Source organism: Cupressus sempervirens, chromosome 3 (genome assembly GCF_028749045.1).
Source record: "Cupressus sempervirens isolate cs-2001-9-10 chromosome 3, ASM2874904v1, whole genome shotgun sequence".
In the NCBI taxonomy this organism is placed as follows: Eukaryota; Viridiplantae; Streptophyta; class Pinopsida; order Cupressales; family Cupressaceae; genus Cupressus; species Cupressus sempervirens.
The window spans coordinates 106679469-106698060 of NC_143120.1; the positions used below are offsets into that span (position 1 = coordinate 106679469).

General features: G+C 34.7%; 1 protein-coding gene across 3 annotated transcripts in view; it reads right to left on the reverse strand.

The window, feature by feature from the left end:
- Positions 1-8742, reverse strand: part of LOC149565002 (GTP-binding protein, HflX) — a 117238-nt gene extending 108496 nt beyond the window's left edge. For all 3 annotated transcript variants that reach the window (XM_089818531.1, XM_089818533.1, XM_089818532.1), the window contains exons 1-2: positions 8137-8742; positions 7586-7650 (exon numbers count right to left, since the gene is read on the reverse strand). In XM_089818531.1, coding sequence (XP_089674657.1) covers positions 7586-7650; positions 8137-8614 — 543 coding nt within the window. In that variant the 5' untranslated portion in view covers positions 8615-8742. The remainder of the gene's footprint in view (positions 1-7585; positions 7651-8136) is intronic.
- Positions 8743-18592: the final 9850 nt, after the last annotated feature.

Below are 18592 nucleotides of genomic sequence, written 5' to 3' on the forward strand. Positions count from 1 at the left end.
TGAGACTATCTCCTCAGCGCGGCGAGAGTGGACCATTTAGGTTCCACGCGGTTGGGTGGTAGTGCTTTTTACTCTTACCCTTGAGATCCGTTTCGTGGTCACCGTGGCTGGAGTTTTCGTGATTGGCATTTATTGTCACTATGTTCTTGGATTATTATGATGGATGGTTAGATTTTATGATAGATGTTTTATCATTATGGATGTATGGATGTATCATGTATGGTGAATAGTTTCATATATTTTTACTGTACTTTGTATCATGGATTCGTAGAGGTTGATGCATTTCTATTTTTACATATGTATATTCTTTTAAGCCTTTCATACCCTGTGACTTGTACAGTGGATGATTGAGCATTCCGAATTAATTTGCCAAGAGGCATTCGAAACAAATGTATATTATAGACAATGGGACTTTCTATTTATTCTTTCATATGTATGTGATAGTTGTTAGACTTAGAATTAATTAAATTTAAACGTGACTCAACGTCTTGGGATCCTTAAGAAATGTAACTTGCAATGTATGTTTGTCGATGATTACATGTTATTGCTTCCGCTACTATGTGTTTGATGTGTATGTTATACTTTCTTACTTTTAAAATAAAATAAAAAATGTTTAGCAAACTTAGTGAAACTTTAGGTTAATTCTTTTGGATCCCTTGGCGGGGCGTTACACCCTTGAAGAAGATTTCTCCAATATTTCATCAATTTCATATAATTTCCAGCATACTCAAAAGAGAGCTCTCGAATCTCTCTTATAACACTCCCACAAGAGCTCATACACTCACTTTTCTAATGTGGGATAAATAAATAGTACACCCTTTTTAAAAGTTGTGTCTCTGATGTGTTATAAAATAAAAGGGAACCTTTTTATTTAAATATTTCCCACATAACTATAGTCTTAGCAATAATAACGTTAAATATTTAAATTTAACTTAATAAACTAACTTTATTAATAATCAATCACAGCAATGATAATGTAATTCTTCTATCAATATTAAACATTTACCACTGATATGACCACATCACTGAAGGTTCTAATCATGCCCAAATGACTTATAATAAATAGTAGGTATGCCCAAAGCTACCTCTAAACTCCTCAAAATGATATGCAACTGAAACTACCTAGGTCAAAGGGCCTCTTAAATGTCCTAGTTAGCCTACGGGACCATGGTGAAATAGGCGAACAACGAAATCATGCAATAAGTGCTAGAAAGGGGGCATTACAGGCTCCCTCCTTAATTGCCTCACTTAGGGTATTAAACACTAAATTAATTATTGCATATTTGGAATTTGTTAGTGCTGCATTGTATCAACGAATCATGCTTTGTTCATATTGTATCGATGTCTTTCCTTCTTTAGTCAGTGTTAACAACTTAAATCTTTTTCATGTCAGCGAAATGACATACAACTAATACATGTCTTCAAAGAAGTCATGCCCTAGTCTTCTGGGCTTATCTTAATCCCTCAAGAAGTAGGCCTCATAAATTTTCTCTTTAATGATCTACATTGATTTCAATAACGACTATCCCATTAAAAAGGAATGTTTCACATGCTTTGATTATTTATTCAAACTTGTACTTGTAATCTCTTGAATTCTCAACTCAAAGTCCATTATTGCCATTAACTCCATCATCTACATACTCAAAATCAAGGGATTTTTTTCTTGAATAATTAACAGTTTTGCTCAAATATTTGTTTTCTTCTTTTTTAGTAGCAGATCTTTTTTATTTAATGAAAAAATATTCAGCAAGTACTTGCTTTACTGTTTTGCAAATCTGCTCATATAGTTATCAATAAGAACATTTCAACATCATTTATGGTCCTTTGAGATGTAAGATTTTGTTTCAAAAGCATTTTATATCACTCTATCCTAAGCTATCTATTTCACTCAAAAACTATTAAGTACATGTTTGCAATTGCTTCATTTGTCATATGATTTCCCTTTCACACTCTTAATATGGTTCTCTTCACACCGTTCTAAAAATCGTAAGCCACAAATATGAACAGTTGATTCCTGTTTTGTAACTCCTGATGTCTGCTCAAGAAAGGAGAGCTGTTTTTTAATGACTTTCTTCAGCCTAAGTATTTTGGATCTCAGAGGTGAAGTTGGATATTCATGAGGTTGAACAACTTAGGAGAGGCTCTGAACTATGAGTTTCATCATCAGAAACTGCAGCTCTCTGGGATAGCCCTGTTTGTAGTAGCAAAAGTCATTGGCTATATTTGATTTTATTGAACTTCACACTTAGATTATTTCTTGTTTTTACAACATATATCATTATTGAAATTTCATCAACTATAACCATCTCGTTATTATTTATGTACTGCGAAAGTATGCTTTGTACAATGCAATGTAACCAGTGATATAATATAAACAACAAAACCCTGTTTTTCTATAATGCATAAGATTAAACTCTTTATTTTGTTTGCTCTTTATATCTCTATGCTATAAAAATGCCCTTAAAATATAGATTTTTAAATATTTTTTTCCTCTTTTTTCTACAATTGTTTCAGTTTTGTTAAAACCTGATTTTTTCCAATTTTCCCAAAAGATCTCATATTTTTAGTTTGCCAATTTTTTTCCTCAAATGGCTTTTGCTGCTATGTGTCATACTATGAGAAGAGGAAACAAAACATTCATTAAACATACAAATCTAATTAATGATTTTCAAATCCAATTACAAACAAGATGGAGAGGAAACATGGATCCTTTGGAATCTTCTTCTCATCTGTAATCAACAAAGAAGTTATATTCACTAAAATAGCCTATTGACAGGACAGATGAAATTCAATCATGTATTTGTTTATAAGAAATTATGGAAAATATTGTTTATAAGGATATTTTTGCTTTCCTCCATCATAACACCACAAAGCATATATGATGTCTGGTTGTAATCTTATCGTCTTAATAGTTAATGTGAAAGTCAAGTTATTTCTGTTCAGCCTCAAGGAAAGTGTAATGCCTGTGTATGGAGACTATTAAGGGAAAACCTTCTAACATTGAAAATTTTCTTTGTGAATTCAGATAAAAGGCTAATCTTTTCAGTCTAGGAAATGGGAAGAAATTTGAAGCAGTAACAAATGATGGCAGAGATAACTTCGACTACTAACAATGAATTTCACATGAAAGGGAGATTACCCAGATTACCCAAATCGATATGGTTCAAATACGGATGAAAAAGTGCTTACTGTTTCAGATATACTGCAAAATACAAAAGCGCAATAAGGAAATATAGAAATACAAATGTAATTGAAATTAGAATGGATGGATGCCATCAAAACTGCACCAAAATAAGCATTGCTATCTATGGCATTCCTGTTAGTTTTAGTTATCATGGGCAGTTGTTTGTCCATTTGCTAAACAATAGTAAATAATTGTTTCTAAAACAATATTTGTTAAGGTGGACGAGACACCTTACTGAGTGGGATCGACTATGGAGTGATTTCGCTCAAGAGGAGTTTACACTAAGTCTTGTCAATGGGGCCAACAAGAGTCAGAAAAGTGAGGTGGAACAGGAAAACATTGCCCTAGTGGTAAAAGGGAAAACAAAGAAGGGTTGAGCAAATGATCAAATTCACAAATTGAGAAGAAGAAGGACCTGTCAAAGATCAAGTGCTTTGGTTGTCACAAGTATGGTCACTATGTTAGTGATTGCCCAGAAAAGGAAGAAGAATGAAAAGAAGGTAAAGAAGCAGGTGGCACCTTCAGCAAGTGCAGAAGAGCTCTCTAGTAGAATGGAAGATGAATTTGCACTCATTGCTCGTACGGTTAGCTCAACCTCACAGTGTGTTTGGCATATAGATAGTGGGGCGCCATTTCATATGACGAGAATTAGAGAATACTTCTCCAGTTATAAGAACACTAGTATCCAGATTTCTATGGGGAACTTGCCAAACTCAACCCAATTGGGAAAGGGACCATTCAGTTTCAGATGAAGAATGGAAAGATAATTCCACTCCACGATGTGTTGCATGTGTCAAGCTTAGGTATGAATTTGATTTTTGTATCTATCCTTCAACATAAAGGGTATAATGTACTCTTTAGAGGGGCACGTGTTGATCAAGCATAAGGACTGGAAATCACCCATAATTATTGGAGTTAGGAGTGATTGCATTTGAAGGTTGCAATTTGATACTCCTGAGGCACTCATGAGCAACAATAATCTTAGAGATCTTGGAGAGCTATGGCATAGCAGGATGGGCCATATTCATCATGGAGCACTTAAATTGCTTCGTGAGACAGTGACAAGAGTTCTAGAGGTGAGCAGAGAGCATGATGATGTATGCAAGGGATGTGTGTTGGCAAAGTTTGTGAAAGCATTTATTCAAGGAGTGACAGCAGATCTAAGGGTGTTCTTGATCTAGTATATTCAGATGTATGTGGACCAATGTTGACAAAGTCTCTTAGAGGATATGAGTACTATGTTACTTTTATTGATGATTTCTCCAGGAAGACTTGGATATACTTTTTGAAGACCAAGGATAAGATTTTCAGTCACTTCCAAGAGTTCAAGGCTCTTGTGGAGAGCTCAACGGGAAGATAAAGGTTCTTCGGTCAGCTAATGGAGATGAGCACAAAGGAAATGACTTCCAAGAGTTTTGTACCAAGGAAGGAATCAAGGGAGAGTGGATTGTACCTCACAATCCACAGCAGAATGGAGGCAGCAAGGGCTATGCTACATGACCAGGACATGCCTCGTTACTTATGGGCAGAGACGTATAGAACAGCAATATACATTCAGAATAGGGTTCCACACAAGGTACTAGGAAAGATGACACTAGAGGAAGCCTTCACAAGCAAGAAGCCAAATGTTGGTCACTTCAAGATATTTGGAAGTTTGGCATATTGTCATATTCCAAGTGATACAAATACCAAGTTTGATCAAACTATAGAGGGGGTACTTTGTCGGGTACAGTGAAACCTCCAAGGCATATAAGATATTTATTCTAGTGACCACATGAATTATAGTCACAACATGATGTCAAGTTCATGGAGGACAAGGCATTTAGAAGGTCTTGAGATTTGTCAGCAGATGATTGCAATGGGTTGCAGCCAATAAAAGCTCTAAGGATAACTCAACCAAGTCAAGGGCGACAAAGCTCAAGTATAGTTACTAGTACAAGCATAGGCTCAGGGTGTAAGGATTCACAGAAAATGGAGCAACTAGTGCAGCAGGAAATGCATCAAGAAGACATATAGGTTGATATTTCATCCTCTATAATTGGCAAAAGGAACTGTGAGGTCAAAGAGACACAAAGGGATAATCAGGAGTTTGTGGGAGCTCCTAGGAAGAGTATGAGATAGAGAAGACAACCAGCCAAGTTTAATGATTATGTGGCATTAGTCAGTCAGTGGGTAGATAGTGAGCCTTCTTGCTATCAAAAGGCTACACAACATCAGGTATAGCAAGATGCTATGGTTGAGGAATGTACCTCAATAATGCAGAATGATGTGTGGGAGGTGGTGCCCAGACCAACAAATAGGGTAGTAGTTGGATCACATTGGATTTATAAGATAAAGCATGGTGCAAATGGTAGCATCGAGAAATACAAGGCAAGATTCATGTCAAAGGGGTTCTCTCAAAAGGAGGGAATAGGCTATAAAGAGACATTCGCTCCAGTGGCCAGGTATACTTCTATTCGAACTGTGATCTTATTTGTAGCACAAATGGGACGGCAAATCCATCAAATGGATGTCAAGATAGCATTCCTTAATGGTGAATTGAAGGAGGAGGTATACATGGAACAGCCAGAAGGCTTTGTAGCACATAGCAAATAGACCCACATGTGCAGATTGAAGAGAGCCTTGTACGGACTCAAGCAAGCTCCCAGCGCATGGTATGAGCGCATTGATACACACTTGCAAGAAAAGAGCTTTGTGAAGAGCCATGCAAATGCTAACCTCTACTACTTGGTGGTTGGGGGTGAAGTTCTCATTCTATATGTGGACGACTTGTTTCTTACATGTTCACTAGGGCTCACAGAGGATTGCAAGAGGGACCTTGCAAAAGAGTTTGAGATGAAGGATTTGGTTGTGCACTACTTTCTAGGCATGGAGGTGTGGTAGATAGATGGAGAGATTTTCCTTGGTCAAGGGAAATATTGCATCGAAATCTTGAAGAGGTTCAAGATGGAGGATTACAAAGCCATGTCTACACCTATGATCGCAAATTGGAGGAATGTAGATACATCCAAGGAGAGGGATGTAGATCCCACCTTATATAAGCAGTTGATTGGTTCACTCATATATCTGGTCAACACCAAGCCAGATATAGCGTTTGTAGTAAACTCTTTCAGTCAGTTCGTGATTGAGCCAAAGAAAGTGCACTCGACAGCAGTTAAGCATGTGTTATGTGACCTGCGTGGTACAATTGAGTATGGGATCAGATATGTTCGAGGTGAAAATCAAATTGATAGGCTATACTAATGCAGATTGAGCAGGAAGTACAACAGACAAGAGGAGCACTTCAAGGTGTTTCTTCAATTTGGGATCAGGAGTTGTCTCTTGGTTTAGTAAAAAGCAGAAGTATGTGGCTCTAAGTTCAGCAGAAGCAGAACACATAGCAGCTAGCATGGCAACATGTGAAGCTATATGGCTTCAGACGTTGCTAGTGGCCTTGTTTGGTCAGAGGGTTGAGACTATTGTGATACACTGCAACAACAAGAGTTGAATTAAGTTGCTTGAGAATCTTGTGTTTCATGCTAGGTCTAAACGTATAGACATCAGATATCACTTCATCTGAGATTGGGTACAATGGAGGATTATTCAGCTATAGTACATACCTACAGAGGAGCAAGTAGCAGACATTTTGACTAAAGCATTGGGGAAGGCAAAAATCATCTTCTTCAAAGATTAGTTGGGTGTAATGCAAAACAACTTCCTTGTAAGAGAGAGTGTTAGTTTTAGTTAACTTGGACAATTGTTTGTCTATTTGCTAAAAAATAGTAAATAATTGTTTCTAAAATAGTATTTTTTAAGGTGGAGACAACTATTTAATTAATTGTTTGATTTCCCTAGTGACACCTTGCAACCAATTTTTTTATTGGTTGTTGGGTTGTTTTTAACCTCAACCATTGATTGAGAATCAATCTCGGCCTTTGGTTTTTGAAGAACACGAGCTTGAGAAGCATTTGCCATGATAACAAATAGTCTTGCAGTGTTAGCAAGGGTGCATTGATAGAGTTCGGGATAGCAATGGGATAATATCAATAGGAGTAATTGAGAGATTGTCAAAGTCTTGTGAAGAAGAGGCAAAGAATTTTGTAACTCTTAATTTGCTGAAGTTTAATATATTTCTCATCTACAAACTGGTTTTCCCTTAGGGGTTTTTCCAGGGACGATTTGTCAAAAAAAAATCATGTTATTGCATTGCATATTTCTTTCCATTTTATTAGTGAAGTTGCACTTGTGCTATCTTTCAATATTAGCTGTGAATTAATTTTCAACAGTTAAATAATCTTTTTAAAATAGAAAATGACTGCAATAGTATTTTCACAATTCCAAGAATTTGTCACAAACTAACCCAACACTTTCTCTGCTCAGTAACAAACAATAAAGAACTAACCAGCAAGAGCACAGAATTACCTCCGCATCAATTGCATTTACATGCATCTTGATGGTCTCAACTGTTCCCGGGCCAAAGTATGCATCTACGATCAACAAAAACAGCGATCAGAAAACTCATCGACAGCAACACACTCTAAATTCTAGAGACCAATGATCGAACACTGCAAAACACGATATCTACAAAATCTCTAAGTCATGCAACCCAAGACCAAAACCAAATTGAAGACACCAAATATTTCTCAACTGCCTGGTATGGAACACACATATGCCCTCCATTGCACAATGCAATTTAAACAGACAATATCAGTTAGTGTCCATAGAATCATGCACTCGCAAGCTTCTTAAAATTACTAAAATCATATTCCAGCATCTGAAAAATCAATGAGCGAGAAAAGTCAAATTAAAAAGGCCCTGGCTCGTGGAAAATTAATGAATAGGATGAGACTAAACTATTATTAATTGGTATAGAACTTTCCGATCGGCCTAATCAATCATACAGTATCAATGCTTTGTCACAAAACACCAAAGTGCCAGAAAATAATCTTACAGGAAATCGTGAAGCGCCATACCTGCATGGGATTTTGTTGATCGTAGCCCTGGATTTTGCACTATCAAATGAGGTGTTTGCTTTCTTACAAAGGTTTTGCTGCCACATCCTTCTTCCCTCTGTTCCTCCAATGAATCTGCAAGATTGATGGCTTCGAGAAGCTTGGCCTGCAAAACACATTCAGAGCGGAAACGAGGCTGCACTACAAACAGCTTAGGAGGCTCCTTCGTGTCTCTGTTGTAGTAATATTCGGATTCATCAGTGTCTCTTTCGGAAGACAAATTTCTGAATTGGGTATTCGGGAATAAAAGTTTCGAGGGAGAATTGAAAATGCCCACATGGTCACAGTCGTCAATATGAGGTTTATGTGGGAGTTTTGATTGTGTTGGGCAGCTGGGCTTCTGAGATTTAAGTTCCGTGGCCCTGTAGATTTTGAATCCATTGCTTGAGGGCTTCAGAAGATTTCGAATACATGATTTTCTTAGATGGGCGGTAAACATTTGTAATTTATTTCGTTTTGATCGTCCAAACAGGAGCTCGATGACAATATTTTACCGTTTTTGTTGACTGCAACGGAGAACGTCTACAGAGTGTGTCGAGAACGCCATGGTTCTCATTCCCTTCACTCAAAAATGGATGCTTTCAAATAGTTCAAATTTATAATATCCCGAAATATCGCCGCCTCCACTCATCTTTGTTCTCAAGTATAGACGAAGACATGCAGACCAAGAATTGAGCGACGATGAAAGCTGGGTTAAGAAATTGAATATGAAGATGTATGATTTTTAACCTCCTAAGATTGATGATTTATTTTTATTTACTTTTGTGCAAGGGGATGATAGACTCGCCTAATTTCTCAAATGTTCTTTTTGATGAATAAGTTGTGTCAACAGTGTGAGATAGAATATCCACAAATTTAAACCTGATATCCTTGTACCCCTCACATTCTAACATAAAGTGTTGCTCAATTTTCATCTTTCCAAAGATGCAAAGCGTGCAAACTCTTTCTTCCCAAGATTCTTTTAATGAGAAGTGGATCTGAGTTGTGCAATAAGACTTTTAGTTCTCCAAGAAATGTTGGCCCCAATGTATGTCTTTTGAAGTTGATTACATGTGAGGTTGAACTCGTTGATATAATAGGATTTTTTTCTTCCAAGTTCGTTTCCCCAATTTCTCTTATAGAATTTCTCCATAACAAAGATTTGTATTTCTTTATTATTTGCAGAACATGTTTCTTTATTTCTTTACTATTTGTGGGACACCTATTGAAATGAATATTTCATTTGCTCGTCCACTTGATGTTTTGTTACATCCATGTCTTTTTACGTTTGCATAATGTATCATTAAATACCACTTTAGGCTATCTGCCTTCACACATTTTTTAGTCCTTTTTAGATAACTAATGAGATAACTCATAGCATTTGCCTCAATAGGTGCAGCCCCAACTTCATTTAACATGATATCATATGATATGGTGCTTCTTTATTTTAAACTTGTTTATAATCCAACGCTTTTAGATGAGGATGAAAATTCACTTTAGACTTTCCATGGTTCTTGGATTGTGAGGTTTGGGAGAGTAACATATCAAATCATAAATAGTGGTAAATAGAAAGAATTCAAAAATGGGAGTCCTTTATAAAATCCTCTTAGCAAAGACGAGTATATTTTTGATTGAGGTATTCATTCGCTTGTTAAACTATTTTCAAAATGTGGGAAATATATATAAGCATCACTAACTTAAGATGTTGATTGAAGAGGAATTGGATCATAGGGAAAAAATAATAATAATAAATAGAAGAAACAAAAAAAGCAAGTGGTTGAACAAATGGAATATAAATATTCGAAAGTGCCCAAACATTAACATTGAGATGAAAAGTGGGTGTCACAGAAATTCAAGATTGTCATGTACACAATTCAAATAGGTAGAAAACAAATCTCAAGAGTTCAACCACGCATGGGAACATGATGATAAATAATATTTAAGATTCATAATTAAAGGAAAGATCAAAATCATAGCTCCCAACTTAGGATAGCTCCCAAATTAGTACCAACTCTCACCATTTGAGATGTGAAACAAGTAGATGGAGTGTTCCGAAAGAGGGTTGGGAGGAAAGAGCCTATAACTTTTACAAAAAAGGAATGGTTAAAATATAGTGGCATTTTATCATAGAGTGTGCAACTTATGAAGGTATTCGCATGCAATGTGATTACAACTTATAGGTGAATAGTATGAATGAACTTTTTGAAGAGATGTGATTACACAAAATGGCTACTTTCTTAATGTGTATCCGTAGGGTCAACTTGGAAAATTTGTTGCAAACATATAAGTTGATTTTCTCTTGGTCCCTTAGACCATTGGTCTCATAGACGTCAATAAAATTCCTTCATTCAATTATTATCTATTGAAGTGAACCTCACTTTGTTGAAGAATCTTTAGTGCCATAACCCATGAAATCTTGATTTGCCTCTACCTGAAAATTAGTTTAATATTGGAGCTATCCTTATATAGGGTGTGATCCTTTTACAATTCAAGTTTGAAATTTTGAACTCTTAATCCTTATGGGTAGTGGAGTTGGTTTCATTTTTTGAATTGTCCACAAATGGTCTTGAGTTTTAACCTCGAACTCACGTAGTGCACCTAGTGTATGGGTTGCTTGGTACATCTTGAGATGATTAGTCTCACCCCAACTTGCCCCTTTTTAAACCCAACTTGGTAGCAAGTAAGACCAAGGTAGGGCGGGTTGGGTGGCGAAAATCCCTCTGGCACAATAACCAAAAAAAAGAAGTTTAAGATCTTAAGTTTATTGAAGTTGCTTTATCATTTAGCATATTCCATTTAGGATGGTAAATAAATGTAGAAAATAAAAAAATTGTTAATAAAAAATAATTTAATCTCATTTGACAAGTGGTAAAGAAAAAAGCCTAAACTGGTAGAACAAATCCAAGCCTCATCCTTTCCCACCCATTCATATTTACAACCTTACAAAGTAAGGGCTACTATTCTTCAAAAAATGGTTCCAACTATTTTCTAAATAATTTGATTTCAACTTCATGGGATCTCCTACTCCTTGAAGCTAGATTTTGAAGTTCCACCTCATGAAATCCCACCTCAGCTTCTTTGCCATGCCTTGATCACAACTCGTGCACCCATAAATGTTGGTTGAGTTCTTGATTTAGGAGCACCAAAACACATTGTGTATTCCCCTAATTACATGAATTTAGGTTCTCATCGTGACTCTCCATATGTTTAGCACTTGATATCAAGTAATTAACTTGTGAATGGTGTTTCAATAGGTGATGGTGATTTGGGTGTTGGAATAGTGACCAATGTTGTTTGTGTTCCTAAAATTGTACACAGATTTCTTTCAGATTATCAAGTAACATGGGAGGGCAATGTGTTGGAGTTCATTTTAGAGATAATGTACATTTAATGAGAGAATGGTGATCTCATTGTAGTTGGTATGTTTGATCATCTACGTAGAGTGTATAGCTTTGATTTTATCGATGATGATCATTATTTTTCCCTAACTCCCCCATTAACTGCTATGTTTGAGTTGACAATCAACATGGATTCTTAAACTTCAACCCAAAAAAGTTCTTTTGACTTTTGATTTCAGGATGGTTACATTGTTGGTCTATTCAGCTTGGCTTCACATTTTGCTTCAAACTTCAGAGTATGGATTTATCTCCTCTTTGATGATAGTTTTAGCACATAATTATTATCGCATCATTTTTTTCGGATATTGATGTTGAAGTGTTCCCGTCTTCACTTGATTCTTCACATTTATTGGTTTTATTTTTATTATGGTTATGTGATAAATTATTTGTGCTTGGAGACATCTAAAAAGTTTTCTTTATTTGTAGGTAATTTTTATTGAAATTGGAGCTTCTTCATTATGGGGGAGGTAGGTGAATCTTCTATCTAATTTTCCTTCCTATTGAGCGATACTTGATTATATATTCATGGTGTATGTAGTCCTTTGGGGTTATGATTGAGTCCTTTGTGCATCGTTCATTCATCATCTTGTTTCTTTGTTTTCTCCCTTGTTGTTTTCTCCTTTTCTCAGTAGTGAGCATTTTCTTTGCATTTGTGCACCTAAAATAGTGTGTAACTAGGACCCATCTTTCATCTTGCATAATAATTCTTCTCCCTAGGTTGAACTTAAGAGAGATTGTTGGAGTAATTGATAGTTTTTCCTTAATTTATTGTTACTTAAGTTTACTTAGGTAATCACTAATTAATCAATTAATTATTAGGCAATTTTTTAGCTCGGATATTTGCACCTACATGTTTGTGCTCTTGTACATTAATGTATATCATGTCAGTAGTTCTCTCCATGAAGTTGTTTGTAGTTGTGCTTCTAGCTCAAGAGCATTGCTCTAATGAGATTCATATAAAATATTAAATAAAAACCCTACCCTATTTTCAAAAGTTATAATTGGAAACTAGTTAGAACTCATTTTTTACATTCAAATATGAACTTTCAATGGTATTGTAGAAACAATTCTTTCGAATGATGAAAACAGAATTAGATGTGCACCATTTATTAGTTTTGCAAAGACATCAAATTATCAACATATACTTAATGACATATTAATTATAACAAATTTTAGAAACCGAAATTAAAAATTTTTCTATATAAAAAAGTATTTACTAAAGTATAGATACAACTTGTTTATTAAAAAATTTAGGAAATTAATTTATCTTATCATTCTTAAAATTTAGGCAATATGGGAAAATTTTCTATTATGATTTCATTTAAATCTTGAGATTTTTAATACTTTCTTGTTCTTTTTTTTTATTAACAATATGTGTTGATTCAATTTATGCTTTATTCTCTTGTAAAATAAATTGGAATCTGTTATTTGAGAAGATTTTTTTAACTTATTTTTAAGATAATATTATTATTTATTATAGTAAATTATTATTAGTCCTTGCCTATATACAGGGAGAGAACTAATGTTTTCATTTGCCCATGTCTAATTAGTATAAACAATAAAATCTGTTGAAGTTCTAAACTTTAAGAACTAATTTGATTTATTTTATTCTAAAATTAATTTCTAAGCATTACTTCTTTTTTTCTTATGGGTACCTCAAATTTTGTATGAGATTTTATTAATTTTTTAATTCAAAAATAAATAAATAAATATACGTTTTTATATCTAGAAGACTCACAACTCCTTCATAAAAGACTGTGGAAGGTTGTGGAACCAGGTGACTTGTTCTTCCAATTGTGTATGTCAACTTACCATCACCATTTCCTCATAGATACCATGGAACTTTGATTACTTCACAAGAGCAAGGTCAGTAGAAGTTGTGAAGATGACATTCTAGTGGTTATTTCCACCATTGTGCAGCCCACAAACTAAATATCAAAAGGTTCCCCCTACTCCACCTAATTCACCATTCCTAGAGCCATCCACAGAGAAGTGCCTCTTAAACCAATTATTACTCCCATTTCCTTTATTCTCCTGGTAGATCCAAATTCATCAAGCTTAACCATGTCAGTTCCTCCCACAATAACATTCCTTCCCTTGATGTCATAGTGCACAATTCGCTACCTATGGATGTAATCTAATCCACAAAGAATATCATTTATTATGGATTTGATAACCAATTCATCCAATTGTCCTCTAAATTTACCCAACAGATCCATCCCATGGCCCCCTAACACATACTCCATCAACAGATTGCTAACCTCCACTCCATTCTCAAAATTGTAATCTTTTACCAGGCATTTCACAATGTGTGGAGAAACTCTTGAGAATGTAGAATTTATTTTCTAAACAAGAAACAAAGTTCCCTACCATCGACTTTGCAATAGAGAGCTCTCCATTAGACTTGATTATTGGTATTGAAAGAAAATTGAAATCCCAAACTCCAAATTCAAATCAACAATGACATGGACCTCTGCAAAATAGAGTGAAATTGAATTGATCTAAGTTATTCACCTTTCCACTAAATATGGTGATACATTTAATGTCAGTCTCTAAAGGACTTTAAAAAGGCATTAAATATTGAAGCCTTGAAACTATATATCAGCTAACTTAACTGAATGGTATATGCCCATCATCGACCTTGAAAATCAAAGCAATTATAGCCCCAAAATTATAGTCTAGTAAAATGTGGTTGGATTTGACCTTCATTTTTTGTCACTTGTCCTCTCTAAGATTAGACACCTACTAAGTTATTTGCAAAGAACATGTTAGATTTTAGCAATACAAATCTTATGACCCATGAACACCTACATGAAAAATCTTGTTAGAAGACAAGAATGGAGATCAAACAAATTTCTCTCAAAAACTAAAATGTATTAGGAGATAATGAATGATTTAAACAAGTATCATCCTTCTAAAAGGAAAAAGGTAGGAACCCTAAAGGGAAACATCTAGCTAGGCTACATAATAATAGTTAATAAAAGAATTAATTATATATCGTATTACTCTAACACCCCCCTCTTAAGATAAACTTAGGGTGTAGCTAAAAACCTAGAACTACTTCTGAAAGCAAATTTGAATCCTAGCAACGAGACTTGATGAGGTACCAAAATACAACCAAATCTTTGTAAAGAGGAGAAATAAAGAAAACTACATGGGAAAAACCCTACTCCAAGAAGAGATGGAAAGAATATTGAAAGAGCTAGTGAAGGACTATAGAAGCCTTCAAACTAGAGAATGTCCCAGAAGATAGGAACAAAAGGATGATCATGGAGAACACCACTAAAGCATGTAGAAGTTGCAAAACTCTATCAAAAAGTATTTGTTGATCTGAAGAACATCCACTAAAATAGAACTTGACTAGGTAGAGAAGACTATAGTTTGCATGAGTGCTTTCAAAAGGCACTACTCGAATCAGGAGGCACACAAAGGAAAACAACTAAAATTGAAGATACATATGGCATGAAACACCAAAGCCTAAAGAGTTGATCAATTGAACATGGAACGCCACAACTAATGTAGGAACAAAAAGAATAGTGTTTATATGGTAAATGATTTATCTCACCAAAATTCATTGGTACCCGACCACTACATCCACTTAGTACATAGGAACAAATGCTAAATGCATAGCTCACTCATCAAACCAAGGAAGCATAAGAACCAACATAAGAACCCCCCCAATACAAACAAGGGTGAGGTGACAAGAAATTGGAAAAGTGGGCCAAGAGAAATGCATGTCAAGGAACCACAATCAAGATGCATAAAAGAATACATATGTGTGTACTGAGGTGATCAATCTTAGACATGTCATGAGGCTAATGTCAAAGAAGAAGAAATCACTGACAAAGGAAGATGGCAAATAAAGGCAAAACATCAACCTTCATGGCAAGTTAATTAGAGTAGTGCATATACAATAAGATGCAAGCTATGGTGCATCCCAATAATACAATAATTTTCACAAGTGTCTTTAGATGACACTACTCAAATGAGAAGGGAAAACAACTAACAAAAATACAAATAAAATATGGCAATTTATCTCAATGTGTTTGCAAAAAATGCACACAATAGATGTCTACAAAGACCAAAAGAGACATAAGGTTGATACAAAAAATACTAGAGCCCATGATAAATCATCTAAAGCAACAAAATTGATCCCCTAACTTGAAACAATCAAGATATCCACCATAATGCAAATATACAAAAAACTAGATGGAATGTGCCTAGAGCAGAATCTGGAAAAATAACCAACATCACTGGAAAGAATATATAAAGTCCTTTCCAATGATATAAAGAATTCTCAAATTGAAGACCAGATGCTCAAGATATGTCTCCTAGAGTGCAAAATAGAACTTTGGAGTTTGACAGTAAATAACGCCATTAAAAAACATCAAAATAGGAAAATACTTAGACCACTGTGACAAACTTGGAACCATCTTTCTGACGACTCATTAACCACATTCAACATCTCATCTTTCACTTATATAACCATTTTACTTCAAACTATTAACTCGTTGTTTAAGACTAGATATTGAGTATCTGAATAATAATTTAACCTATATTGAGTTGAAACATAAAACATAAAACTTGAAATAAACTTTGCAACATGTAAGCAATCACACAAATAAACACATGATTTTTAATGTGGAAACGTTGTAGATGGAAAAACCACCTACAACCGACAACCAAAATAATTCACTCTTCTGAAGTGAGCTCTACTAGGAGCCAACCTTGTAAAAGGTTTAGATGTACATTTTTAGTGTGATCTAGTTAGAGGATTTTAACCAAAGATCATCTACACCTTATCACTCCTTGACATTTCTAAAGAGTGGCCTACATTAAAGGACTTAAAAAATCACTAATCAATGTACCATATAGGATTTCATAGACTTGTACTTGCTTAAGATATATTTTGCTACAATGGTAAGAAAGTAATAATCAAATGATTTTTTTTAGGTTTAACACTACCTTTGTTTTATCATATCCTTGTTCTGCTCTGTCTTCTTCCTTCTGATCTCTATTTGGTTGATTCACACTCTTTCTCTTGCACCTTACACTTCCTCTGCTTGATCTTCCTTCTTTTGTTCTAATCAGTTCACCTTGCACTTCTTTCTTCTTCAATCTTCAGTTGTAATTTGTACTTAATTAGTATTCAACTAGAAACCAAAAATAGTCTCAATCATCTCCTTAAATAGTTAACTTCGACCTTCTAGATCATTTCATATTTTTCTACTCAAACATATCTATAGACCTTAATTTCAATAAATTTAGACACTCAAAAACTATAACTTTATTGAAATTTTTGCTCATCCTTATCTTGCTTAAATATCCTTCATCAGATCTTGATTTTATTTTTCCAACCATAGTTCTTATAACAAACTTTGACTTTAGCCTTCAAACTTCTCAAACATTTTTTTTATTTTCACCATAAGTTAGCCTTAACTCTTATCTTTATTCACTTGTTCTTCCAGCTCATACACAGTCAATATTACATCTTGACTCAAGTAACACTACGATTGATTAACACTAAACTCTATGTTTACTTTTCCATGTGCTCAATTAATACTTTAGTAGCTTGGGAAATATTGCATTCTTTCTTTTACCTTGTAGACTATTTTGTCGATGTAACATGTGTAGCTCAGTGAATACATGAACTTCATCATAACATTGCATGATTGCAAAACAATCAAATCAACATTACATTGTTAGGGTCCAATTCATTCAAGTGTCCATTGAATACTAATACTTGCCAACTCTATCATCATCATACTTTCTTCAAATCTTCCTCATCAGTGAAATTCTCTTCACTAATCAAATGATATGACACTCTACTAAATTAGCTTAATGTCCAAGAAACTAAGTCTTGACATCAATGGAAACATAGCAACTGATATGACTCTTTTACAGAAAATAATAGTATTCTCAGTTACAATATTAGTTTGGGCTAACAATCCACGCCCCCCTCCATCCCCCCACCCCCCCAAGCATTGATGGAAACACATTACACATAAGATAATTAAATGTATGCATTCACAACAGTACAACTTTTTAACTCTCTGAGATCATTCAAGTTCTTTGCAATAGATTTAGTATTATTAGGTGTACTTAGTTTGTATCTTCATTAGATTCACCTTCAATATTTCTCCCCCTTTCAGTATACTTCACTTTTTTAATTCTCTCCCTTTTTGTTTGCTCAGATTCTCTATCATTTTGTCATTTTCTCATTCTCTACACATTCTCTCTCCCTTTAGTCACTCTCTCCCCCTTTGATAACAATACCAAAGATAACTACAAGTCCCAAATAAGAAACTTATAAAGCCTTGTAGTTATACCTTGTACCTTTCATGTAATGTTTACATCAATTTCAGTAAAACTATTTTCACAACTTCATAATTACTCCTAAAGTGTGAACTCTTGGATCAACTCCAAAATGATATATTTGATCATCCATGAATTGATGCAACATGAATCTTCACTAAGTGAATCTTTGATAGGGGAAGCACCCCTAACTTACCTCTTAGATACTCAAATGCATCCTTAGGCAATATCTTGGTAAATATGTTAGCAATTTGTTCTTTAGACTTTACATATTCAAGTCTTACTTGCTTCTCTTGTGCTTGCTCTTTCAAGTAGTGATACATGATAGATATATAATAGGTTTTTGCATGCATTAGTGGATTCTTTGATATATTTATTGCACTAGTGTTGTCACAATCTCAGTAACTTATTCTTGCATCCCTTCCAACAATTTCTTAATCCATACAATATTAGAACAATTGATTGCAGTTTCAACATACTCATCTTCAACAATAGATTGTGAAATGCAACTCTATTTCTTTCTCAGCCACGTTATCAATCTTTCTCTTAAGAATAAAGCTCCACCACTAGTACTTTTTTCTGTCATCCACATTACCAACCGAGTCCACATTGGTGTAAATCTTTGGTTCAAAAACACCATCTTGTTTATACAATAGTCCAAAATCTCCAGTCCCTGTAAGATATATGAATATCCTCTTAGCATCAGTCATGTGTGTTTCCTTATG